Below are 26,951 nucleotides of genomic sequence, written 5' to 3'. Positions count from 1 at the left end.
ACTGTGAATACGTGCCTCTACAGCATCCGCACCCGGGGAGGGCAGGATCAGGGAGGCTTTAAAGCGAGGCCGCGAAGTTCGAATAAAATCTTTTTTTTAAACTGCAATTTACCGACTCCATGTCGTTATTTCAGCGCTGTGTGTAGCACACCGCTACAGGAGAACAGTTCTTACCTTCCAGAAGACCAGAGCATAAATCAAAACTCTTCAGTAGCTGCTAACTGTTGGTAACTGAGAATAACAAGTTGAGGTTGTCATAACAGGTGAATCTGAAGCCACATAACATAAGGGAGAACAACAGTGCTAAATTACAAACCAAGCAGTGGAATATCATTTTTAATTTCATTTTGAACTATTTTAAACATGAAAAGAGATTGAGGGACTTCTATTTTCATATTTCACCTTCAACAATTACTGCTAAGAAATTTCTCCAAACATCACTCCTCATTACTACACAGAGATTTGCTCCCTTTACCTAAAAAAAAGGACATATCAGCATTGGAGGCAGTCTGAAGATGATTCACCAGGCTAATTCCTAGGTTGAGAAGGTTGTCTTATAAATAAACTGAACAATTTGGTCCTATATTCTTTGTAGTTAGAATAATGCAGGGTAACCTCATTCAAACATCCAGACGGGGCTCGACAGAGTAAACACTGAAATGTTTTCACTTCTGTGAGAACTTCAAACAAGCAGACATAATAACAAGATAAGGGGATGGTAATTTAAAATGGAGATGCATAGACATTTCACAAAGATTTGTGAATCTCTGGAATTCTCAGCCTCCGAGGGTAGTAGATCTTTTATCATTAGCAGTTTTTAAAGTGAGAGTAGATAAATTCTTAAAAGATCAGGAAATTGATGACTATGAAGAAATGGCACAGAACAGTTGAAGTCAGTATGGAGCAGCCATTCTCATATTGAATGATGGGGCACATTTGAGGGGCCAGATGATGTACACCTGTTCCTACTTTATTGCATCCTTAATCAAGCCTCTTATGGAAACAAGTTTGACCATTGCGTTAGGAATGAAATTCAGGAATTTCCATGGCTGATACTACTTCAGCTCATAACTGGATCAGATGGATACTGCTAACCAACTCTTTCATGTAGCATGCTTTGCAATTGTCAGGATTATCCTTTTAACTGAATAAAATGCACTCCAGATAATTGCAACTTACACAGAAAAATCTTTATTAATAATTTGAATAAAATCAGTTGCATGATAATCAGTTCCAAAAGAGATACTGGTAAAATTAATCTGAACAGAATAGCTAATTAAAGCTCATTTATCAGAGAACATACTTTGTTTTTCCAGCAATGACTAATTGGAATCTGGAGCATTCATTGGAAATTTGTTATTGATAAGAACAACAAATGTTTATACAGCTGTTTCCTTGATATTGCCCAAATTAACTTCATATTTAAAATAATTATTATATAACCAAAATGTGTTAAGATTTTGTTCTACAATATCACAATTATCTTTAGATTGAAGTACAATTCACAAAATCTGTCAGAGTATTTCTCCATAGATGCTCTGTAGATAAACAAAAGAGATTTATCTATGATAACTAAAGAGATTAACTTTATCTGAGATAACAATTTGACTTCTTAATCTGCATTTCATCGGATGGAGTTGAGTTTTATAAGATTTAAGTTTTAGTTGTGGAATCTTCTTCATTTAACAGTCGTCAGCATCACCAGTACAAATTGCCAAGAGAGCTGCCTCATAGTGTCCCGAAGCATATTTCTGAAAGGAATCAAAATATTTTTTTTTGTTTAAAACGATTTTCATGATCTTAACTGTTAGAGATCATAGAGCATCCTCACAGAGTTTATGACAATGTTCTCCTCACATTCCCATCAACTCTCTCAGATTACAGTGTTTAATTAGCCTAGCATTCTACACATCTTTGGGAAACTGGATCACCTAGAGTACAATTATGGTTGGAGAAAGAATGTGCAAACTCGAGAGATAGCACTAAAGGTCAGGATTGAACTCAGGTCATTGGATCGGTAAGATAGACATAATAAGAGCTATGCTATTGCATCACTGGTGGTAAGGTATAAACTTCTTATATGCTATTGAAGATTTACTGTACATTATTGAATCATGTTATTGTACATATAATGTCAATTCATGATGCATTGAGCCAGCTAAAACAAAATGAATAATAACGTAGCTTAAATTAGGATAGAAAGTTTGCATGTGAATTAATAGCTGCATAGTATCATTTCAGTTTCTTATATTTTTTATGCTCTGTGCGGATAAACTGTATTTCAATTAAAATGATTCCTTAAAAGTTCGCATACCTTTTAAATGTACAAATATCTACTTAAATCAATTGTAGTTGAAAATTATTATAAAGCCAGAAAAAAAACTTGCAAGGAATTAATGATTTCACGATATTTTAGAACCAATTTAAAATTTGCTCACTAAGCAAAAATTCATGGATGAGTAGTTATAATAGCTTGTAGGATTTATCTGCAAGAAGGTTTTGAGCATCATGTTGTACATTTTCAACAGTGCCAAAAACTAACTAAAAATATTCAAATAGATATAATACCTAAACAATTCAAATAAAATCAATTTAATTAAAAGTTCACTAACTTACAAAGAAGTGTTGAAATTGCAGGGGCCCTGGCAGAAATATTTAAAATGTCAATATCCATGGGTCAGATGCCGGAGGATTGGAGGATAGCTCATGTAGTTCCATTGTTTAAAAAAGGCTCAAAAAGTAAACTGGGAAATTATAGGCCAGTAAGTTTGACATCTGTAGAACGTAAATTATTGGAAGGAATACTAAGAGATAGGATTTACAAGTATTTGTATAGACAGGGACTTATTAGGAAAAGTCAGCATGGCTTTGTGCGTGGAAGGTCATGTTTAACCAATCTATTAGAGTTTTTTGAGGAAGTTACCAGGAAAGTGGATGAAGGGAAGGCAGTGGATGTTGTATACATGGACTTCAGTAAGGCCTTTGACAAGGTCCCACATGGGAGGTTAGTTAGGAAGATTCAGTCGCTAGGTATACATGGAGAGGTAGTAAATTGGATTAGACATTGGCTCAATAGAAGAAGCGAATAGAAGAGAGTGGTAGTGGAGGATTGCTGCTCTGAGTGAAGGCCTGTGACTAGTGGTGTGCCACAGGGATCAGTGCTGGGTCATTTGTTATTTGTCATGTATATCAATGATCTGGATGATAATGTGGCAAATTTGATCTGCAAATTTGCTGATGATACAAAGATTGGAGGTGTAGTGGACAGTGAAGAAGGTTTTCAAAGCTTGCAGAGGGATTTGGACCAGTTGGACGAATGGGCTGAAAAATGGCAGATGGAGTTTAATGCCGACAAGTGTGAGGTATTGCACTTCGAAAGGTCAAACCAAGGTAGAGCATACCAGGTAAATGGTAGGATACTGAGGAGTGCAGTAGAACAGAGGGATCTGGGAGTACAGATACATAATTCCCTAAAAGTGGTTTCACAAGTAGATAGTGTTGTAAAGAAAGCTTTTGGTACATTGGCCTTTATAAATCGAAGTATTGAGTATAAGAGTTGGAATGTAATGGTGAGGTTGTATAAGACATTGGTGAGACCAAATTTGGAGTATTGTGTGCAATTTTGGTCACCTAATTACAGGAAGGATATTAATAAGGTTGAAAGAGTGCAGAGAAGGTTTACAAGGATGTTACCATATAACCATATAACAATTACAGCACGGAAACAGGCCATCTCGGCCCTTCTAGTCCGTGCTGATGCTTACACTCACCTAGTCCCACTGGCCCACACTCAGCCCATAACCCTCCATTCCTTTCCTGTCCATATACCTATCCAATTTTACTTTAAATGACAATACCGAACCTGCCTCTACCACTTCTACTGGAAGCTCATTCCACACAGCTACCACTCTCTGAGTAAAGAAATTCACCCTCATGTTACCCTTAAACATTTGCCCCCTAACTCTCAAATCATGTCCTCTTGTTTGAATCTCCCCTACTCTCAATGGAAAAAGCCTATCCACATCAACTCGATCTATCGCCCTCATTATTTTAAATACCTGTATCAAGTTCCCCCTCAACCTTCTACTCTCCAAAGAATAAAGACCTAACTTGTTCAACCTTTCTCTGTAACTTAGGTGCTGAAACCCAGGTAACATTCTAGTGAATCTTCTCTGTATTCTCTCTATTTTGTTGATATCTTTCCTATAATTTGGTGACCAGAACTGTACACAATACTCCAAATTCGGCCTTACCAATGCCTTGTACAATTTTAACATTACATCCCAACTCCTATACTTAATGCTTTGATTTATAAAGGCCAGCATACCAAAAGCTTTCTTCACCACCCTATCCACATGAGATTCCACCTTCAGAGAACTATGCACCATTATTCCTAGATCACTCTGTTCTACTGCATTCTTCAATGCCCTACCATTTACCATGTATGTCCTATTTGGATTATTCCTACCAAAATGTAGCATCTCACACTTATCAGCATTAAACTCCATCTGCCATTGTTCAGCCCACTCCTCTAACTGGCCTAAATCTCTCTGCAAGCTTTGAAAACCTACTTCATTATCCACAATGCCACCTACCTTCGTATTATCTGCATACTTACTAATCCAATTTACCACCCCATCATCCAGATCGTTAATGTATATGCAAACAATATTGGACCCAATACAGATCCCTGAGGCACACCACTAGTCACTGCCCTCCAACCTGACAAATGGTTATCCACCACTACTCTCTGGTATCTCCCATCTAGCCATGCTGCCAGGACTTGAGAAACTGAGTTCCAGAGAAAGGTTGAATAGGTTAGGATTTTATTCCCTGGAGCATAGGAGAATGAAGGGAGATTTGATAGAGGTGTATAAAATTATGATGGATATAGATAGAGTGAATGCAAGCAGGCTTTTTCCACTAAGGCCAGAGGAGAAAAAAAAACAGGTCATGGGTTAAGGATGAAGGGGGAAAAGTTTAAAGGGAACATGGGGGGGGGGGCTTCTTCACGCAGAGAGTGGTGGGAGTATGGAATGAGCTGCCAGATGAAGTCGTGAATGTGGGCTCACTTTTGATATTTAAGAAAAACTTGGACAGGTACGTGGATGAAAGGGGTTTGGAGGGCTACGACCCACATGCAGGTCAGTGGGACTAGGCAGAAAAATGGTTTGGCACAGTCAAGAAGGGCCAAAAGGCCTGTTTCTGTGCTGTAATGTTCTATGGTTCTAACATAATTGCATTGAAATAAAGTAAAACAAGTAAGTATCTTCTACATATTTTTGTCTACAGAGTTGGTGACATCCATTCAAAAGGATGGCATCTCCTTTCATATGCCAGCTGTTATTGGGGTAACATTCAGGACAAAACTGAATCCTGCATGTCACTACACTGCCATTGGGTTGAGCAGCGATATGTATGCAGAATCTAAGATACTATTTCAGAGGTGCACTGTTTACTTGTTCCTATGAAGCTGATTAGTCATGCTGTTATTTAAAACAAGACTGGAAGATTTTTTTAGTCTCCTAGTCAAGAATAATCTTGTTGTCTAAAAATCTATATAAGCTAGTATTGATTTTCTGATGAAAGATCTTAGACCATAGACCAGAATTAAGCCGCTTGGTCAACTGAGCCTGCTCCACCTTCAATCATGCCTGATTTATTTTACCTTTTAATCCTGTTCTTCTGCCTTTTCCCTATTACCTTTGACGTCCTTACTATCAATCTCCATTTGAAATATATCCATTGTCTTGACCTCCAAAGCAATCTATGGCAATGAATTCCACATCTTCACCACCTTCTAAAGAAATTCCTTCTCATCTCTGTTCTAAACAGACATCCTTCTATTTTGAGGCTGTGCCCTTTGGTCCTAGATTCTCCTACTAAAGGAGACATCCTCTCCATGCCCACTCTTTTTAGGCCTTTCAATATTTGGTAGGTATCAATGAGACCCTCCCACCCCTATCCTTCTAAACAACAGTGAGTACAGGCTCAGAGCCACCAAATGCTTCTCATACATTAACTCTTTCATTCCTGGGATCATTCATATAAACTTCCTCTGGACCCTCTCCAGTGCAGAACATCCTTTCTTAGATATGGAATGCAAAACTGCTCCAAATACTCCAAATGTAGTCTAGCCAACACCTTAGAAAGCCTTGGCAGTACATACTTGCTTTTATATTTTAGTCCTTTTGAAATGAATTCTAAAATTGCATTAATCTTCCTTATTACAGTATCAACTGAATCCCGCAAGTTAACCTTTAGCAATTCCTGCAGTAGGGATTCCAAGTCCTTCTGCAGACTACCTGCTTCCTCAGTACTACCTGCCCCTTCACCTACCTTTGTATCATCTACAAACATCCTAATCATTAGCAAATAATATGACAATTAGTGGAACCAACACTGAACCCTAAAGAACACTGGCAGCCAATCAGAAAAGACCCATTTAAGTCAAAGTAAAATTTATTATCAAAGTATGTATACTACCTTAAGATTTATTTTCTTGTAGACATTCACAGAAAACTAAAGAAACAGAATTTTAAGATTTTTCTATACATAAAGACAGACAAACTCTTCCCTTTATCTTTGCCTTCTGCCAGTCAGATAGTCTTCTGTCCATATAGTATCTTTTTTTTCTGTAATACCACAGGCTTTTGATTTGCAGGCTCATGTGCCACACCTTGTTAAAAGCTTTCTGGAAATCTAAGTAAACAACACTTGCTGCCTCTCCTCTCTGTTTTTCCATCAAAGAATTCCAATAGATTTATGATTTTCCCTTAAGAAACCATGCTGACTTGCAGAAGAAAACTGAGAAGGTCATTAGGAAGGAAAAAGATGAATTATGAAAGGAAGCTGGCGCCTAATATCAAAGAAGATACTAAAAGCTTATATACTTTATATACTATCAAAGTATATAAAGGTGTAAAAGAGAATTGAGGGTAGATTCAGGACCAATAAAAAATGATGCTGGAGATATTGTAATGAAAGATGCAGAGATGGCAGAGGAACTGAATGCATATCTTGTATCAGTCTTCATAGTTGAAGACATCTCCAGTGTACTGGCCATTCAAGAGTGTCAGTGTCGTGAAATTTGTGTAGTTAAAAATAATGAGTGAGAAGGTGCTCAGGAAGCTTAATGGTCTGAGGGTGGATAAACCCTCTGGACCTGATGGAATGCACCCTCTGGTTCTGAAGGAAGTAGCTGGGGAGATTGTGGAGGCATTAACAATGATCCTTCAAGAATCGACAGATTCTGGCATTATACTGGATGACTGGAATATTGCAAATGTCACTCCGCTATTTAAGAAGGGTGGGAGGCAGCAGAAAGGAAAGTATAAACCTGTTAGCCTGACATCAGTGATTGGGAAGTTGTAGGAATTTATTGTTAGGGCTGAGATTACGGAGTACCTGGAGGCACATGACAAGATAGGCCAAAGCCAGCATGATTTCCTGAAAGGAAAGTCTTGCCTGACAAACTTACTGGAATTTTTAATGAAATTACAAGCAGGGTAAACAAAGGAGATGCAGTAGATGTGGTGTACTTGGATTTTCAGAAGGCCTTTGACAAGGTGCTGCACATGAGGCTGCTTAGTAAGATAAGAACCCATAGAATTACAGGGAAGTTACTAGCATGGGTGGAGCATTGGCTGATTGGCAGAAAACAGAGTGGGAATGAAGGGATTCTATTCTGGCTGGCTGCCAGTTACCAGTTGAGTTCCACAGGGGTCGGTGGTTGTGACTGCTGCATCTTATGATTTGGACCATGGGATTAATGGACGTGGCTAAATTTGCTGATGATACAATGATAGGTGGAGGAGTGGGTAGTGTTGAGTAAACAGAGAGCCTGGAGAGAGACTGAGATAGTTTAGGGGAACGGGCAGAGAAGTGGTAAATGAAATACAATGTTGGAAAGTGTATGGTGGAAGAAATAAATGGGCAGTCTGTTACTGTATTTAGATGGGGAGAGAATTCAAAATGCAGAGATGTAAAGGGACTTGGGAGTCCCTGTGCAGGATACCCCAAAGGTTAATCTCCAGGTTGAGTCGGTGGTGAAGAAGGTGAATGCAATGTTGGTATTCATTTCTAGAGGTATAGAATATAAGAGCAGGTGATGTAGAGGCTCTATAAGCCACTTGTGAAACCACACTGGCAGTATTGTGTGCAGTTTTGGGCTCCTTGTTTTAGAAGGGATATATCGATATTGGAGAGTGTTCAGAGAAGATTCACGAGAATTATTCCAGGAATGAGAGGGTTACTGTATGAGGAACGTCTGGCAGCTCTTGGGCTATATTCCCTGGAGTTCAGGAGAATGAGGGGGTATCTCATAGAAACATTACAAATGTTAAAAGGCCTGAACAGATTAGATATGGCAAAGTTATTTCCCATGGTAGGGGAGTCTAGGACAAGAGGGCAGAACTTCAGGATTGAAGGATATCCATTTAGAACATGGATGCAGAGAAATTATTTTTGTCAGAGGGTGGTAAGTCTGTGGAATTTGTTGCCATGAGAGGCTATAGAGGCCAACTCATTGGGTGCATTTAAAGCAGAGATAAATAGGTTCTTGATTAGCCAGGGCATCAAAGGATATGGGGAGAAGGCAGGGGAGTGGGGATGATTGGAAGAATTGGATCAGCCCATGTTTGAATGGCGGAGTAGACTCGATGAGCCAAATTTCCTACTTCTGCTCCTATATCTTATGGACCCGCCTGTCTTATTGTGTTCCTCCAAGTACCCTGAAACTTCAGCCTTAAAATTAGACTTTTTGTTGTATTTGCAGTAACTTTGTTGAATTTATTTCTACTTAATTAAATAAGTTAGGAACAAAAAGTAGAATCATCAATAAAACTACCAGATTATTGCTATAAGTTACTAGATTCTTTATTCAATGGATGTGGGTGTTGCTGATGTTGCTGACATTCATTGTCAATTATTAATTGGTCTTGAACTGAATGACTTGTCAAGCCATTTCAGAGGGCCAGAACAATGTTGTTGTATCTTGACCTATAAAGTTCAGAGTGTCTAGGATGGCAGATTTCCTTATGTTATGGAAAGTGCATTATACATTTTAATGTATTTAAATATTGTTAATTATTTATTAATAAAGTTTATTTGTTTTATTTTAATAGTTTAGTTTTTAAAACCATTTAAATTAATTTGCATAGTTCTCCGTCCGTGTTTGGCAAGTTCGTGATTTCTAAGGTGTTCTAGGAGTTTTAGGTTGTCACCTTAGGATGTGGCATTAGTGAAACTGAAGTTTCTTTTGCAGAACAATCTGAAAGTTTAATTGCAGATTCTACCTTTGGCAGTCGAGAAGTGCTTATTGAGCTGACTTCAAATGTCCAGATGGCAGAGTGGGATTTTAGCTTATGTCTTTCAAATCACTAGTCTGGGCTCCTGATTATTAGTTGAATTAAATACTCAACATGTTATCATATCTCTGAATCCAAACCAGTTTCATATTGATGGTTATCCATTGTGTCCGATGATGACAGGAACCATGTGCAGGAGAGTTTTAAAGTGCAAAAGCTATTGCACTGTGGTGGTCTTACTCTCTCAGCCTCAGAAGTCCAGGTCCAGTGGTGTAAACAAATGTCACAAACTGGGATCTTCCTTGGTTGCAGTGGATGACTATGACATCTTCATAGTAACTACAATACTATCTACACATCAAGAGTAATTCATGTATTTTGAAGGATTTGTGTTACTGAAAGATGTAAAGTTTTTTTTTCCTAATACAACAGGCTGAATCGTGCTATCTAGTCAAGCCAGGATTGTTCATTAGTACATTGGAAAATTGGCCTCTCAGATCCCATTCCAGATTGAAGCTGGCATAGGGGGGTGGCGATTCCAATCAATTGAGTGGCATTTTATGGTCTGGAGGTTAGGAGCAAAAAGGTAAGTTTTCTTTTTATTTTACTAATTGCATTTTTAAGACTATCACTTTAGTTGTTTAATTGCTTAAAACAGAGTTTGCTTTTTGTAAATGCTGATGTGTAAGAGACAACTATAACCTATCAGACTGATACAGGATCCCAGCTGTAAATATCAGCCATTCGTTTACCTCCACCTCCATTGATGCAGCTTGACACCTTGAGTTCCTCCAGTAGTTTTTCCATATAAAATCAAGATGGCCTTGATAAAAGACATAACTCTGTTTCTAGCCCGGCCTCTTATCAGAGACCATTGGGTATTGCAGACACAGTATCTCAGCAGTTCACTGCCTGCAGGCAGTGCACCACTGAAATATTACTCTGCCTCACCTAACATATCCTGGATGCAAAAAGTCAATTTTGCAAAAGCTGTCTGCATTCTGCCCAGGGAAGTCAGAACAACAAGCAGCTTGGGCAGTGAAACAACTTCAGTTAGATTCATCCCGATAACACTGGAAAACTCAGATTTTGTTTCCTTAATGTGTGTCTTATGGATTTTGGGCTGCTGATCATGAAATTCACCATGAAATTTCCCTATCACATGCCATTTAAAAAAATCATCTATACTTATTATCTCAATTCATAATTTAAGTCAATTAAAGTGTTGCCCACAATGTAAGCTGAAAAGTTTTCTATCTTTTCACTGCATGCCTGAGCATGCTTAGGCAGGGCGGATGCTGCATGGCAGGACAGATTTTAGAAAGGCTATAAATTTCTGTGAAGGATTTCAATATTTGACACAGATGTTTTCCAGAATAACTGATGCCAAGATTTAGGAAGGCATTTCTGTTGGTCCACAGATCAAACAAATTATCAATGACAGGCAATTCAAAGAACCTCTAGTGGGACTGAAGAAAATCATATGGAATGCATTCAAGGATGTTATTGAAAATTTTCTTCGTAACTACAGAGCACCAAACTACATGCAGCTGGTTGAGAACATGCATCATGCATACAAAATCATGAAATGCAATATGTCACTGAAGATGCATTTTCTGCTTTCCCTTTTAGACTTCGTCCCTGCAAATCAAGGTGCTGTCTGTAATGAACATGTTGAAAGGTTTCACCAGGACATTACAGTCATGGAGAACTGGTATCAGGGCAACACAGAATCCATCATTGCTGAACTCTTAAGTGAGAAGCCTCAGACACTGAGTACAAATGAAAATCATCTCAAAACATTTTTAACTTAATTGAACAATTGCAAAGCATCAGCACTATTATGCAATTAAATACATTATATTCAATAGAAGTTAATTTTTTGTTTCTCCAAATTCCTATGTGATACAAGAAGTCTGAAATTATATTTGTGTTGTATCATAAACAAAAAAAAAATTCTGAGGAAGCAACACTTTTGAAAAAATATGTTGTCCTGTGTAAAAAAAAAGGAAATAACTTTAAAGTTACATTTTGGAGAAAGAAGTCTTCACATTAATGGCCACGAGTGTACTCAGATGCCAGCAATCTGATTCTGCATGTGTTGTTCTGATCTGATTGTTAGGTAAATGCTTGGTCTCTACAAGTGTATATGCTGAAGAATGAATGACTCATACCTTGATATCATGGTGTAGTGAATTTCCATAGCTGACCTTGTAATTCCTTTTGATGTTCATCAGATCAATTTCGCTCCTAGAAATCATGATCCTTATAACAGTTCTGTTGTGAAAGCCGTAGTCCTAAATTAAGTTATAAATATCATGGGTTATCTATTAATGTGTTCCATACTATTGAAGCTTATTTAAATATTATTTCTTAACATTGTGCAGTTAATGCCTTCTGAAATAGTCATGTTAATTTTCAGGTAAATATAAACATTAAAAATTCACAGTCGGGATAAGTTGGCAATATCACGCTTTGAGCAGGTAACAGCATTCATAGAGAATGCATTTTGTTTTTTGGCAAGATGTGCTCTGTGGGGAGTACCTTTCACTTTGGAACATTTTCTTTTTTATATTGGATTAGGAACAGTTTAGGTTCTGTTGCCAATACTCTTACGCACAGCCTGCAGCAAAAACTAAATCATAAAATTAACTTGATTGATGATAGTTCCTATAGCTTTTGTGTTATGCACATTTCTTGTGAGTTTAGATGTATCTCAGTTCAACATAAATGATAAACTACACTCACATAATTGTTGACTGAACAAAGTCTAATTCAAGAGGTATATTACTTACTGCTGCCCATTTCCTCCTAATGTCATAAAATCAAGAAACACTAAAACATCAATAAAAGTCAGATAGCAGCACCAGTGCAGTTTAATTAACACTGTTCAATCAAGAAACCCAATCAGTAATAACCATTTGAAATAAAAAATACCTTTATTTTCCTTCAGTGTTTTAGAAATAACCAAGTAATAATGTTTCTTGTTTTGAAGCATACCATTCTTCTTATTGATAGATTTAAAAATTTAGTATTTGTACCTTACTGATTCATCTCAATTGGTGCTTGTACTACCAGAGATTACACAACAATGCTGGTGTAACTCAACATGTCAGGTAGCATCTATGAAGAGGAATAGAGTCAATGTTTTGGGCTGAGACCCTTCATTGGAACTGCAAAGAAAGGGGGAAGAAGCCAGAATAAGAAGGAGGGGGAGGTGAAGGAGTACAAGATGGAAAGTGATAGGTGAAGCCAGCTGAGGGGGAAGCTAGTTGGGTGGGCGAGAGCTGGGAGATGATAGGTAGAAAAGATGAAGGGCTGAAGAAGAAGGAATCTGATAGGAGAAGAGAGTGGACCATGGGAGAAAGGGAAGGAGAAGGAACACCAGTGGGAGATGTAAGGCAGGTAAGGAGAAGAGAAGAGATGAGAAGAAAGCCATAATGGGGAATGGAAGAAGAGAGAAGGGGGAGTGGAGAGAAATTGCCTGAAGTTACAGTAATCAATGTTTATGCTGTCAGGGTGGAGGATAACCAGACTGTCTGCAGAACCTTTTGTGTTTATGTCTGTACTACTAATTTCCTCTGCTGGAGCAAAGAACCACATCTTTGGGTATTATATAAATTACTTGAGGCAGTGTCCCTTTAAGCTGTTCAAAGTCAGATATTGGTACTGCTTGGGAAATGCCTAGATTACCCAAGTGACAGATAAATATAATCCCTACCTCAGTTGCAAATAACGAGACTTTATCTAGATTGGTCCCTCCTCAAGAAAACCCCCAGTTATTTATTCAGCATTACCTGATTCATCTATCCAGTTGATGGAAACTTTAACGCGTAGGTATCCACATTTACAACTGAGAAAATTGTGATTTGCACTAGAGATACCTGTTTACCAGTTGGGTGAGGAGTCCACTGTTGTGCATACTGCAGATACTCTAGCAAGGCCTTTAAAAAGTAGTTCACTGACATAATTTGTTTATTGTCACTGAATTGACATTCCTGGAGAGTAGCAACATACATAAAATATATGGGACAATGCAGTTCCTTTCAGCCCAACAGCTCATTTAAACTCCACATGAGCTTCCTAGTGTATTCACTCAACTAACTCTATTAGTGTAACCCTTTATTCTCTTCTCATATGCTTGTCCAGCAGCACCTTCTATTTAGCTATGTCATTAGCTTCAACTACTCCCTGTGATAATGATTTCCACATTTTGTTTACCCTGTGTGCATAGGAGGTTCTTCTGTACTTCACATTGGATTAATGACCTTTATCAAATCTGCTCTTAGCTTTCCCTGAGGAAACAACTCTTTTTTCCATTCTATCCACGTTACTATAATTTCCCCTCCATGGGGCCAAGGTAAATAAACCTCTTCTCTACCCTTTACATGCCTAGAATTGGTTACTGTACATTAACTGTAGTTAAAATAACGTATTTTAAAATGTATTTGTTTTCTCCAATACTATTAATAAAATTTGGGTTCACAGGAATTGTAGAATATTATGGCCCATCATGTCCTGCTCAGCAAAGAATGGGTTTAAATTAATCTCAATTGCCAGCTTAAGCCTTGTGGGTCAGAGCTCTCTCATGTTCATGTACATATTTTTTAAATGTAATTATGATTTCCATCTTCACATTTCCACCCTTAAGCATCAACAGTTCATCAAGCCATCATGTCATGTTAAAAAATACTGTGCATACATTCCTTCTACGACTGTCAATTTCCACCACATCACCCCATTCCCCTGATCAAACATTATCTTTCATTTTTCTGTCTTGAGTTTCATGTTCTGTAATTCTAATTTGAGGACAGTAGATGGCACCAGTACCAGTACAGTGCTTATTAAAGCCAAATTTTAAATTTGTTTTTGAAACAATGGCTTAGAATGTGTTACTTACATAAATTGCTGTGTAGAGTTTGTATGCAAAGTAGGAAGCTTTGTCTCTAACACAAAGGACTTGGAGAAATGAAATAAAAATTACAGATTAATCATTGTGACAACAAAGATAAACATGAACATGAACTTAAAGTTGGAATGTAATGTGAATGTAATATGTAACTAGAATTAAAAATTAAAATTTGAACCTAATATTTAATAAATGTTACTCAGCTAATTTACTTACCAATTGCTACAAGTAATTGCTGAAAGTGTCCCTCATAGCAGTTGGTTATTGCTTCTTGAATATCCCTACCATACATTAATTGGAACTGTTGAAAGGCTGCAAATAGATATGACATTAAGGAAAATCAAGAAGGTTATTAGCAATGTTCTACTAATCTATGTCTAGCAATATAAGGACAGATTGCTTGCAATTTATCACACCACACAGAAACATAAGTGAGTGAAATTCTGATCATAAACTAAATAAAATCACCAAGGTTGAGGTCACTGCTGCCAAGAAGTGAAAGGAAATATTTTGCCTGCATGCTAACCCAGTATCCAGTTGCATGCCACGTACCTTTGACAAGATATGATTTCCAAAGACATATTTTCTTACAGTTGATGAGGACACCCTGTCTCATAAGTTACAGGTTATATAGTGCAGAAAGACAAATATTAAACTCAGGGCCAGCTATCATTACCGGGTGCATTTATAAGGAGACGAGAGGGCGTACAGGAATGAGATATACCGACCAGTCGCATGGTGTCACAGCAGTAACCTGGCACTCAGCGTCAGTAAGACAAGAAAGCTGATTGTGGACTTCAGGAAGGGCAAGATGAAGGAACACATGCCAATCCTCATACTGGGATCAGAAGTGGAGAGAGTGAGCAGTTTCAAGTTCCTGGTTGTCAAGATCTCTGAGGACCGAATCTGGTCCCAATATATTGATGCATCTATAAAGAAGGCAAGGCAGCAAATATACTTCATTAGAAGTTTGGAGAGATTTGGTCTTTCAACAAAACCATTTGAAAACTTCTATAGGTGTATTGTGGAGAGATTCTGACAGGCTGTATCCCTGTCTGGTATGGGGATGGGGGACTTGCTGCACAGGACCAAAGAAGCTGCAGTGGGTCATAAATTTAGTCAGTTCCATCTTCGGTAGTAGACTACAAAGTACCTAGGACATCTTCATGGAGTGGTGTCTCAGAAAGGCAGTGTCCATTATTAAAAACCCCCAGCACTCAGGGCTTGCCCTTTTCTCACTGTTACCATCAGGAAGAAGGTACAGAAGCCTGAAGGCACACACTCAATGATTCAGGAACAGCTTCTTCCCCTCTGCCATCGATTCCTAAATGGATATTGAACCCATGAACACTACCTCAGTTTTTTAGAAACATAGAAAACCTACAGCACAATACAGGCCTTTTGGCCCACAAAGTTGTGCTGAACATGTCCCTGCCTTAGAAATTACTAGGTTTACCTGTAGCCCTCTATTTTACCAAGCTCCATGTATCTATCTGAAAGTCTCTTAAAAGATCCTATCGTATCTGCCTCCACCAATATATATTATTTCTGGTTTTGCACGATTTTTAATCTATTCAATATAAATATACTGTAATTTATTTATTTTTCTATATTATGTTATGCATTGAACTGCTGCTGCTAAGTTAACAAATTTCTTAACACATGCTGGTGATAATAAACCTGATTCTGATTCTAATTCTGAAAAGATTTAGCGTTGCATGGTATTTGTTTACTACTGCATTCATTGGCGGAATATAACTATGTCCAAACATTTCAATTACTTCATTTCCAGATTTTGCCCATCTGACAGTTATTTAAATATATTTAACATAGAAACGTAGAAAACCTACAGCACAATACAGGCCCTTCAGCCCACAAAGCTGTGCCAAACATGTATTTACCTTAGAACTACCTAGACTTACCCATAGTCCTCTATTTTTCTAAGCTCCATGTACCTATCCAGGAGTCTTTTAAAAGTTGCTATCATTTCTGCTTCCACCACTGCCACTGGCAGCCCATGCCACACACTCACCACTCTGCGTAGAAAACTTACCCCTGATAACTTACCTCTGTATCTACTTCCAAGCACCTTAAAACTATGCCCTCCCATGATAGTCATATTTAGTTACACATTTATTACAAAACCTGTAGTATTTTTTTTAGTCAAGCTGTGTCTGTAATTTATTTAATATTTCAATAATATTGCAATATACTTGAAGCATTCTTTGCTTGTTTACATAATTCAATGTGACGTAAGTCCACACATTTTAGTTCAGTGCTATTCTGCTGGAAGTGTGTAGTGACCTCTGTTCACATGTTTGGGTGCCTCCTGATCCTTTTTCAGATGACAATTATTTTATATTAAACATTGCCCCCAACATTGCACATCCATTTACTGACCAAATGTTGATTTCTGCTGGAGTTTGGTGGGAACAGAGTGGAAACCTCTATATGAAGCTGAGGATCCTTAAAATCCAACCCTTCCTTGCTTTTATTCAAAGTCTGGATGGTTTGTCTATCATTTATTTTCAAGCACTGCTTGCCCAATTTCTGAGTCTGGTTTAAATTGGGTCCTAATAAAGCTGCTGACATTAAACAAAGGTGTATAAGTAAAAATTGATTTAGACAAGGACAACAATTCATCTGATAATTCAAATGCAGACAGGTATATATGAACTGCAGTGAGGTTAAGCTTCTGCAGGATAAAATGTGATGTGATGTAATTAAGCTTTGCTTCTGCAATGCAAGTCACCTAAAGAGTTCTCAGATTATCAATTTACAGAAGAATTATTTGGCAGAATGTAAAAAACAGTAGAAAGTATTTTGCAAATCAAAACACCTCTTGGGCAAAAGACATTGTGGATTTTTTAAACTATCAAAATGATTATTCCAATTGTTAAAACTCATCTAAAGCTCATCTGATGAAGGGGTTTGGTCTGAAACATCAACTGTTCATTCCCATCCATTGATGCTGCCTGACCTGCTGAGCTCCTATAGCACATTGTGTGTATTGCTTTAGATTTCCAGCATGTGCAGTACCTCTTGCATCCAGTATTGAATATTCAACAGGGTTCTGCTAGTTGGGATATGCTACCATTGTAAAGATGTAGTTCTGCTAATTTACTTGACTGTATTCAAAATGTTAAAGTTAAGTAGATGATTATGGCAATTGAAACAGTAGTTAACTGGATATTGTTGTCGTTGAATTGAAGAATTTGGGTGCTATGGCAATGTAGTGGTTTATAGCTCAGGATCTTGGAGTTCAGAGTTAAATCCTAGCATCCTCAGTAAGGAGACTGTACAACACCTTCCCCGTGGAATGTGTGGTGGGTTTCCTCCCATAGTCTAAAGACATATTGGGTGGTAGGTTAATTGGTCATTGTAATTTGTCCTGTAATTAGGTTAGGGTTAAATCAGGGGGTTGTCGGGGTTTGCTGAGTGGTGCAGCTCAAAGGGCCACAAGTGCCTATCTGTGCTGTGCCTCTAAATAAATCAAGTATAAAGTACCATAACAGGAGAGAGAGATTCTCTTGGTCTCCCACTCCTGAAGGCTTGTTTTGTGAATATTTCCCAGTTAGAGCTTCTGTGTGGCTCAGTTTTAGTCAGCCAAAGAGACTGTAGCTTATGCTAACAGCATTTAAGTTCACTATTTACTTGAATCACACTGATCTTCAGAACTACGGCCTCATTTTAACTCTAGCTACTTCACTCTTGGAAATTATAAGCCAAATCATTAAATTCTGATGACAAACTTTACCATGGTAGAAAGTACTTGATGATAATATCACCCCACAGCTTAATGAAATGAAAGTGAACACCAGCAGTCTGCAACAGGCCATGCTGCAGCAGGTCATAATGTGGCCTACATGTTTGAGGGCTGAATTTATTGCCTGTCAAAGAATGCTTTTGGAAAGGAATGATGCCTGCTTCCCATCCTCTGTGTTGAAGGTAAACCAAGAATATAGTTATTTGGCAGTTTGAGGACTTAGATCCAGTGACAGGGAATATGCTCCAAAATATATCTAAGGAGGAGATAATTGGTCATAGTTTTCAAATGAGCTTCACTCCAGTTGATTACATAATCTAATTCCTCTGTCTCCTTTTGTCAATGTTAGATTCAACTGTTTAATTCTTAGATTAGAATGTTCAATTGTTATCTTCTTTGCAGTTTAGCAATTATTTATCTACATCTATCTTAAGCAGATAGGTACTTAATACATGAGGTTTAGGAAGCAAGGATGAGATGGGTCTATTAAGGGTTAGGGTAGCAAGAAAGGAGCTTAAGAAGGGACTGAGAAGAGCAAGAAGGGGGCATGAGAAGGCCTTGGTGAGAATGGTAAAGGAAAATCCCAAGGCATTCTTCAATTATGTGAAGAACAAAAGGATGACCGGAGTGAAGGTAGGACCGATTAGAGATAAAAGCGGAAAGATGTGCCTGGAGGCTGTGGAAGTGAGCGAGGTCCTCAATGAATACTTCTCTTCGGTATTCACCAATGAGAGGGAACTTGATGATGGTGAGGATAATATGAGTGAGGTTGATGTTCTGGAGCATGTTAATATTAAGGGAGAGGAGGTGTTGGAGTTGTTAAAACACATTCGGGGGCCTGATGGAATATTCCCCAGGCTGCTCCACGAAGCGAGGGAAGAGATTGCTGAGCCTCTGGCTAGGATCTTTATGTCCTCATTCTCCATGGGAATGGTACCGGAGGATTAGAGGAAGGCGAATGTTGTCCCCTTGTTCAAAAAAGGTAGTAGGAATAGTCCTGGTAATTATAGACCAGTGAGCCTTGCGTCTGTGGTGGGAAAGCTGTTGGAAAATATTCTTAGAGATAGGATCTATGGGCATTTAGTGAATCATGGTCTGATCAGGGACAGTGAGTATGGTTTTGTGAAGGGCAGATCGTGCCTAACAAGCCTGATAGAGTTCTTTGAGGAGGTTACCAGGCATGTAGATGAGGGTAGTGCAGTGGGTGTGATCTACATGGATTTTAGTAAGGCATTTGACAAAGTTCCACCCGGTAGGCTTATTCAGAAAGGCAGGAGTCATGGGATCCAGGGAAGTTTGGCCAGGTGGATTCAGAATTGGCTTGCCTGCAGAAGGCAGAGGGTTGTGGTGGAGGGAGTACATTCAGATTGGAGGGTCGTGACTAGTGGTGTCCCACAAGGACCTGTTCTGGGACCTCTACTTCTTGTGATTTTTATTAATGACCTGGATGTGGGGGTAGAAGGGTGAGTTGGCAAGTTTGCAGACGACACAAAGGTTGGTGGTGTTGTAGGTAGTATAGAAGATTGTCAAAGATTGCAGAGAGACATTGATAGGATGCAGAAGTGGGCTGAGCAGTGGCAGATGGAGTTCAACGCGGAGAGGTGTGAGGTGGTACACTTTGGAAGGATAAACTACAAGACAGAGTACAAAGTAAATGGCAGGATACTTGGTAGTGTGGAGGAGTAGAGGGATCTGGGGGTACATGTCCACAGATCCCTGAAAGTTGCCTCACAGGTAGATAGGGTAGTTAAGAAAGCTTATGGGGTGTTAGCTTTCCTAAGTCGAGGGATAGAGTTTAAGAGACTCGATGTAATGATGGAGCTCTATAAAACTCTGGTTAGGCCACACTTGGAGTACTGTATCCAGTTCTGGTTGCCGCACTATAGGAAGGATATGGAAGCATTGGAAAGGGTACTGAGGAGATTTACCAGTTTGCTGCCTGGTTTAGAGAGTATGGATTATGATCAGAGATTAAGGGAGCTAGGGCTTTACTCTTTGGAGAGAAGGAGACATGATAGAGGTATACAAGGTATTAAGAGGAATAGATAGAGTGGGTAGCCAGTGCCTCGTCCCCAGGGCACCACTGCTCAGTACATGGCTTTAAGGTAAGGGGAGGGAAGTTCAAGGGGGATATTAGAGGAAGGTTTTTCACTCAGAGAGTGGTTGGTGCGTGGAATGCACTGCCTGAGTCAGTGGTGGAGGCAGATACACTAGTGAAGTTTAAGAGACTACTAGACAGGTATATGGAGGAATTTAAGGTGGGGCGTTATATGGGAGGCAGGGTTTGAGGGTCGGCATAACATTGTGGGCTGAAGGGCCTGTAATGTGCTGTACTATTCTGTGTTTTATGTAAGTAGTTCTTAAATGTAAATGCAAGTTCAATATGTTATAGTGGCTATACAAAATATGATTCTGGAAAGCTCTGAAAGTTTCTTTGTTCTGCATTATTTGAGCAGGTGGTTTCTCATTAACTTGGTATTGCAATACTCGATGTGCTTTCTAATTGGTTAATTCTTATCCATAGATTTGAATGGAAGTTTTCTTATCTCTAAAGCTATAAATAGCTAAACACCAAGCAGCACCATTCTAATCGTTTTAGCTTCTTTAATCTGAGCTTTCTCTATCATTGTCTATTCAACTTTCCTCTGTTCTATCAAATCTTAATAAAACAATCATGAAGCAACAGGTTTTGTGCCTTTTTCCTAAAAGAACCTTGAATCAAAAACCTCTGAATCGAACAACTGTCATTAACTTTTCTCAGGGTCAACTGTTCCTACTGTCAATACACATTCCTAATTTTGCATAAAAGATTAAGTAGAATATTCTGAACAATTGCACAACCAATAGCTTTCTAAACATAATTTTACTTGCAATATTTACTTACCTTTCAGCATGATAATGATGCAAGCTTTTTGTGCTCCCATAATGTGACAGGAGTCTTGTTTCAGAGCATTACATAAAAGAAAATTGCTGGCAAGGTTGTGCTCTGAGCTGCGTCATGAAATTGATAGCAGGAATCTATTTGAATAGGTGCAAGGTCTTTACAATGGTTCTTCAACAATAGTCTTATATATGATCAAACCCAGACTTGTGATTTAAAACAAAATGGTATTATGAAACTTAAAGGGAAAATCCTACAACACTGCTGTTGTTGTCTTCTGTAGGAAAGTTTTAGAAGTGCAAATTGTTCTTGTAGAAGATCAAATGAAGTTCTGTAGGAAATCCTATAGATAATATATACACAATGTGCTATTTATGGAACAAGTGGTTATCCTGTCCAGTAGTAAGTGCTTATTCTCAGCTGCTTCTGCCTGGTTTAGATGTCACAACACTTATGTCCATCTTCAAAGTAAAAGAAAAATAAAGTGAATGGACTGCAAACGAACTGAAGGATAAAGAAACTACTGCTTTTGAGGAACTAGACAGAAGGGGAGTTCTTTAAATATTCTCATACCTTTAGTATGGAAATTTACTCATTAAATTTAGCTTCTATTCTCCTTTATTCTCTGGCTACTTGATATTTCTTACTTTAACTTGCACTGAATTGGCATCAGCAGTGTTGTGCTGTTAAAGATTATGAAAAAATACATTCAATATTCTCAGTGTGAAGGATATACCATGGGAAATGACAGTATTGCTTAAGGTTCTCAGTCTTATGAAACAAATGGTTAGAAAATTAGATGCTGCACCCACAATTTGCTTGCAGTGATTTTTATCATGGTGGTTACCCTCAGTAACATGGAATGATGATATTATGATGAAGACACATTTAAACTAATGTAGATATTCATCACTTCTTTCTATACACTGGCCTAAGTAGTGGTGTCTCATTTTGCCATTAGTGACTTCTTTCATGGAAATATAAGTTCAGAGCACAGGGAATAGTGGACTGTATTTGGGAAATTCTTGATTTCTGATGTGGCCTTCATTGGCAAGAGCAGCTTTTGTGTTTATCCATGAATGTGTTTGAGCAGGAAGTGATGAGTTGTTTTCCTGATTTAGAAAAAGAATAGAAATAATAATTTAAAAAATGTGAAAGTCTAAGTAAGCATATTCAAATATAGGTCTTGTGTTTTCTGATGCACATTGAATGAAAGCGTTTATGCCTCTGTGATTTTCTTTTACTAATACTCTTGGTCGTATCATTCAAAAGCTATAATTACCCATCCACAAATGCTGAAAGCTCTTTTTACATAGGATGTACTGCAAGATCTTTTTATTCTCCCCTGTTTCATCTTGGCAAGCTCCCCAAAGTGCCTGAAACGTAAATCATTAAAAGAAAAAATTAGCAGTATTGCCTATCAGCTCTTCAAATGTACTTGTGCAGTGAGTTAATTAAAATAGAAATGACAATATACAGGTGAAAGTCAAATGTACAAAATAACTTCCTTTTACCGTGGCATCTTGAGCAGCCATGCCTTGATCCTCATACCCATATCCTTCTTCCCTGGTTCCCTGTAAACATTGATGGGCATAAATTAGTAATAAGAACAAGGAAGAATATTGTTGCTAAATACAGTTTTCTTCAAAAGTGTTGGTTATGACAATATTCTCTATGTGTATGAAATGCTAGGTGTAGAGTGTAGAACAGAAACAGATGATAAAAATATAGCACACAACTTGGGGTTTATTCTCTAAAGTGAGGTAATTAAAGATCTTTGCAGTTAGAATTAGAGAAATTGTGATGAATATTAGGGGGTTAGTTTGTGAGATATCAGATATAACAAAGAAGGGGAGTCTGTTTAAGCTGTAATATTGGCCTGAATTTGCAGTTAGTTGACTTGTGACTATCTTATATCGATGTCTTCTCATTTTGCTTCTTCCCACAAGTAAAAACATTCCCCTGGTGTCTTCCACAGCAAAACCGATAATCTGCTATCTGACCATTGAAAAATCTCACCGGCCATCATTTGGCTCAGGAGATACTGATTCCTATGCAGACAAGGACCAGATTCCCACAGTCATTTTCACTCCATGGGAGCCAGATTCTTGTGCTTCCCCAGAACTTATCTGGTTCAGTCTCCAAAACTCCCTTGAAGTTTATCAAGACTTGTTTCCCACAGTCTCTTTAAACTTAACAGCTTAACCAAATGTTTCAAATTAATACTGGAAAAAACATCCAATAATCCAGAAAGTCTGCTACTTCAGCACCAACAAAGTTTCAGGAGAGCTGGATTAGTAAAGCCTTAACATAGAAACATAGAAAACTTACAGCAAAATATAGGCTCTTCAGCCCACAAAGCTGTGCTGAAACTGAAATTACCTAGGGTTACCCAGAACCCTCTATTTTTCTAAGCTCCATGTAGCTGTCCGGGAGTCTCTTAAAAGACCCTATTGTATCCGCCTCCACCACCATCGCCGGCAGCCCATTCCACACACTCACCACTCTCTGCGTAAAAAAACTTAACCCTGACATCTCCTCTGTACCTACTTCCAAGCACCTTAAAACTATGCCCTCTAGTGCTAGCCATTCCGGCCCTGGGAAAAAACCTCTGACTATCCACATGATCAATGCCTCTCATCATCTTGTACACCTCTATATGGTCACCTCTCATCCTCCGTCGCTGTAAGGAGAAAAGGCTGAGTTCATTCAACCACGTTAAAGGACAAAACATAAAGGATATTCTCATTTATTATGTTCATAAATTATTTCTATTGAACACTTAACCTTCAGAGTGACAATGTAGTATTCTCACTTGTTAGATAGGCTTTCCTCTTACTTTAAGAGAGGTAGGCCAAATTCAGAAACACCTGAAAAATTTCAGAAACAAAGCTAAATTCAGAAACATCAGAAACAAGGCTGGATAGTCATGAATCTCATTACATAGAAGAGAAAAAACAAATCAGACACAACCTACCTAATATACTGTGAACGCCATCTGCTTCTTCCTTCACTGTCTCATCCAATTGCTCCACAAGAAAGAGACACAACTTGTTCGTAGAACAGTACAGCACAGCAACAGGTCCTTTAGACCTCAGTGTCTGTGCTCAACATGTTGCCAATTAGGCTAATCTCTTTTGCACATAATCCATATTCCTCCATTCCCTGCATATTTATTTGTGCATCTAATAACCTCCTGAATGCCACTATCATCTCTGCTTGCACTACCAACCCTGTCTTTCATGATTTTTATCAACTTCTGTAGCAGCAAAAATAATTGATCGAAAATCAAAGCAAAACAATTGCTGCCAGCCTGCAACCCCAGACGTTGTTATACTTGCGTGACGTGCCCACAGCTCCAATGATTGCTCCAAAGAGTCAAATTCTTAATTTCAATCCTTCATTAGCAATTAGCCAACATAGAATTAAGCATTATTGATTGAGCGCTATCTCAGCAGTCAGCATAAATACGACCTTCGCCAGCCCCAAGCTACAAACTGCCACAAAATAAGCACAAACACATAACTTATTCCCTTTGCTTCTACCGCACCACCACTAATGTGACTAGTTACCATAATACACATAATAAATGCCCAATACAGAATACATGCCTCCTACAACTTCTGTCAGATCTCCCTTCAGCCTTGGATGCTCCAATGAAATCATTACAACTTTGTCCAACCTCTTCTTACAGCTCATACCCTCTAATCCAGGTAGCATTCTTTCCTAATAAATGAAGTCTAACATTTACGGTCTTCTTCTAAATTTTGTACTTCGCACCTGCCCTAATTTGGCACCTATTCTATTATTCTTGCTCTCATGTGGTGAAAAATATAATTTTAGATTTTTTGACTTCATTTTAATTTTTAGTTATAAGAATAGTTCTTCTTTTACCTTTGCCCATTTTTGTCTTATTGTTCAAATGAATAATGTAAAATGTATACCCAGATGTGGAAATATTTTCCTGTCAGTATGCACACCATGCTACTTTTAGATAAAACACAGCTGTGGGGTATCAATTTCTCGAGTTATCATTGCCTGTTGCAAAAAAAATCTTCATACCAATAGATGGCAGTAGAGCCTTGAGCACAATATTGCTCTCAGTGACTTCAATTTCTGAAGCCAATTTCAAATAAAGTAATGATTGTGCGGAATTCAAAATGTTGTGGATGAGTTTAAAGGCAAATTTTTATATTAAAAAATCAGTTTGCCATTTAGAAGCATCCAAATTATAATTAAAAGCAAGTGAATGAAAATGTTAACCCTCAGCTTTTTATTTATCATTTAAGATGGGATTTTCTCTGGAGGATCTCCTACTTGTCTGACATTTTTTCCACAGAAGATTGCAAAATAACTCATAAATATTATATGAACATGTTTGATACATTTTACAGGCTTTTAAAGAATTGTTCTGGCCAAATCAGAGAACCTGGATGGAAATTCATTCAATTTTTAATATTATATTTTACTCTGTTAGAGATTACTGTAACTCTGCCTGCGTTAAAAAACAGCACATATCACCATCACAATGGTTTCATCAGAAATAGGAAGAAGTCAAATAGGCGCAGTAGGCTAAAGGGCATTGTTCCACTGACAGCTAACTCAGTTTTAAGAAACTACACCCTCAGTAATTTTTTCTCTATGGCAAGCTAAGCTTATTCAATTTAGCTCATAGAAAGTAAGGTCACAAGTCTTGCTTCGGGATTGATCTGCCCTTTTACAAATAAACCAACCTTATCACATTCTGGCCATTTTGGAGTTTCAAAATTGACCAAGCATTGATCTTCATAATGCCTAGACACACATATTAATAATTTAAATCAGTGGTTCCTGATAATACAACTTGTTATTAAGCTTGTCTGAAACAAGCTTCAGTCGCACTGTACATTTAAAGAAGTGACCCTGACCTACAGCCAGAAGGATGTGAATGCCTTTACATTTTTTATCCCCAGTGGTATAGTGTGAGCTAAACATTTGCTATTTATTTTGCTGAGCACTGCAATGGCATTTGAAAGCAAAGGAGAAAAGGACAGTTTTTCCTTCTGCAGCTGGAGACCAGTATTGATCCTGTTCTCGGACAGCAAAAGCAAATGCTTATACAATATTAGCAGCAGATCTTGTTTAGTTGCAACCTCAAGATACATAAAACTATTCAGTAAATCAAACTGTTTCATTTTCAAACTGCGATATTTGTTATTGGGATTTTATATGAATAATTAATACATTAAGTCACAAAATATTATTAACTGACATCATTGACAAATAAAAATATTTGTTAGTGCCCAGAATAAAGCAGTGTTTTGAAAAAGTTTGAATGAAATGTTAAAATATTGAAACGTTTTTTTAAATATACTATACTCTTTTCAATGTGTTATGTTCATGGTCAAGATATTGATAAACCTTAATGTTCCATTCTAGCACCTTTAAAAACTTGAGAACAAAATCACATCATTTACTAATGTGGCTTCTCTATTACTCACAGATTATCTACGTATGTAGTGAACTGGGCCATTGGTTTAATTGGTCAGACCTTTCCACAGCCAGTGAGGTAACTGAATTCACTAGTTATATTATCTTTGGGAAGATACCGTTTTACTCAGAGTATATCCCTGAATGGATTCTCCCAAGTGAAAGCATGATCCAGTTGATTAACAATTCTAATTCAGTGCAGGCATATTCAGAGAATAAGTGGTTGTCCTGAACCCTAAAATGGCCTTGATAGCTGTTTTAACCTTGCCCCTAAGTTTGCTAGCCATGGTAGATCCTGCTGCTTTTAGTTTTTAGCATATTATGAAAGGGGAATATACATGTTAACTTATGGCAGTGATGCTGGACTGCTAGAAGGAATATTCAGCTCATAGCAGAGTGAATAAGCAGTTTGAAAAAGTCGAACAAAAACAATGCTGACTGCAAATGTGTCAATAAAAAGCATTCAGCAGGTCAGGCAGCATCTGTGGAAGGGAAACAGTTGATGATTCAAGTCCAAGATCTCATATAGTGATTTCAGTGGGTTATAATGGCTCACATTTTAATGAGCAGTGTGTCCACTTCTCAGCAATGTTGCGATTCCCCTGCATTACTTGGCTT

At 38.0% G+C, this 26,951-nt stretch overlaps 1 protein-coding gene across 1 annotated transcript in view; it reads right to left on the bottom strand.

Annotated features, from left to right (window-relative positions):
* Positions 1 to 1,617: 1,617 nt before the first annotated feature.
* LOC132390924 (annexin A10-like) overlaps positions 1,618 to 26,951 on the bottom strand; it is a 200,750-nt gene continuing 175,416 nt past the window's right edge. Inside the window, exons 7-12 of the mRNA XM_059963458.1 lie at positions 22,379 to 22,438; positions 22,147 to 22,240; positions 14,434 to 14,529; positions 14,209 to 14,267; positions 11,483 to 11,605; positions 1,618 to 1,751 (exon numbers count right to left, since the gene is read on the bottom strand). Coding sequence (XP_059819441.1) covers positions 1,683 to 1,751; positions 11,483 to 11,605; positions 14,209 to 14,267; positions 14,434 to 14,529; positions 22,147 to 22,240; positions 22,379 to 22,438 — 501 coding nt within the window. The 3' untranslated portion in view covers positions 1,618 to 1,682. The remainder of the gene's footprint in view (positions 1,752 to 11,482; positions 11,606 to 14,208; positions 14,268 to 14,433; positions 14,530 to 22,146; positions 22,241 to 22,378; positions 22,439 to 26,951) is intronic.

The sequence above is a fragment of the Hypanus sabinus genome, chromosome 3 (assembly GCF_030144855.1).
Source record: "Hypanus sabinus isolate sHypSab1 chromosome 3, sHypSab1.hap1, whole genome shotgun sequence".
Lineage (NCBI taxonomy): Eukaryota > Metazoa > Chordata > Chondrichthyes > Myliobatiformes > Dasyatidae > Hypanus > Hypanus sabinus.
Note: the sequence above shows the minus strand (reverse complement) of the source record. Positions and strands in the feature narration are given on the sequence as shown.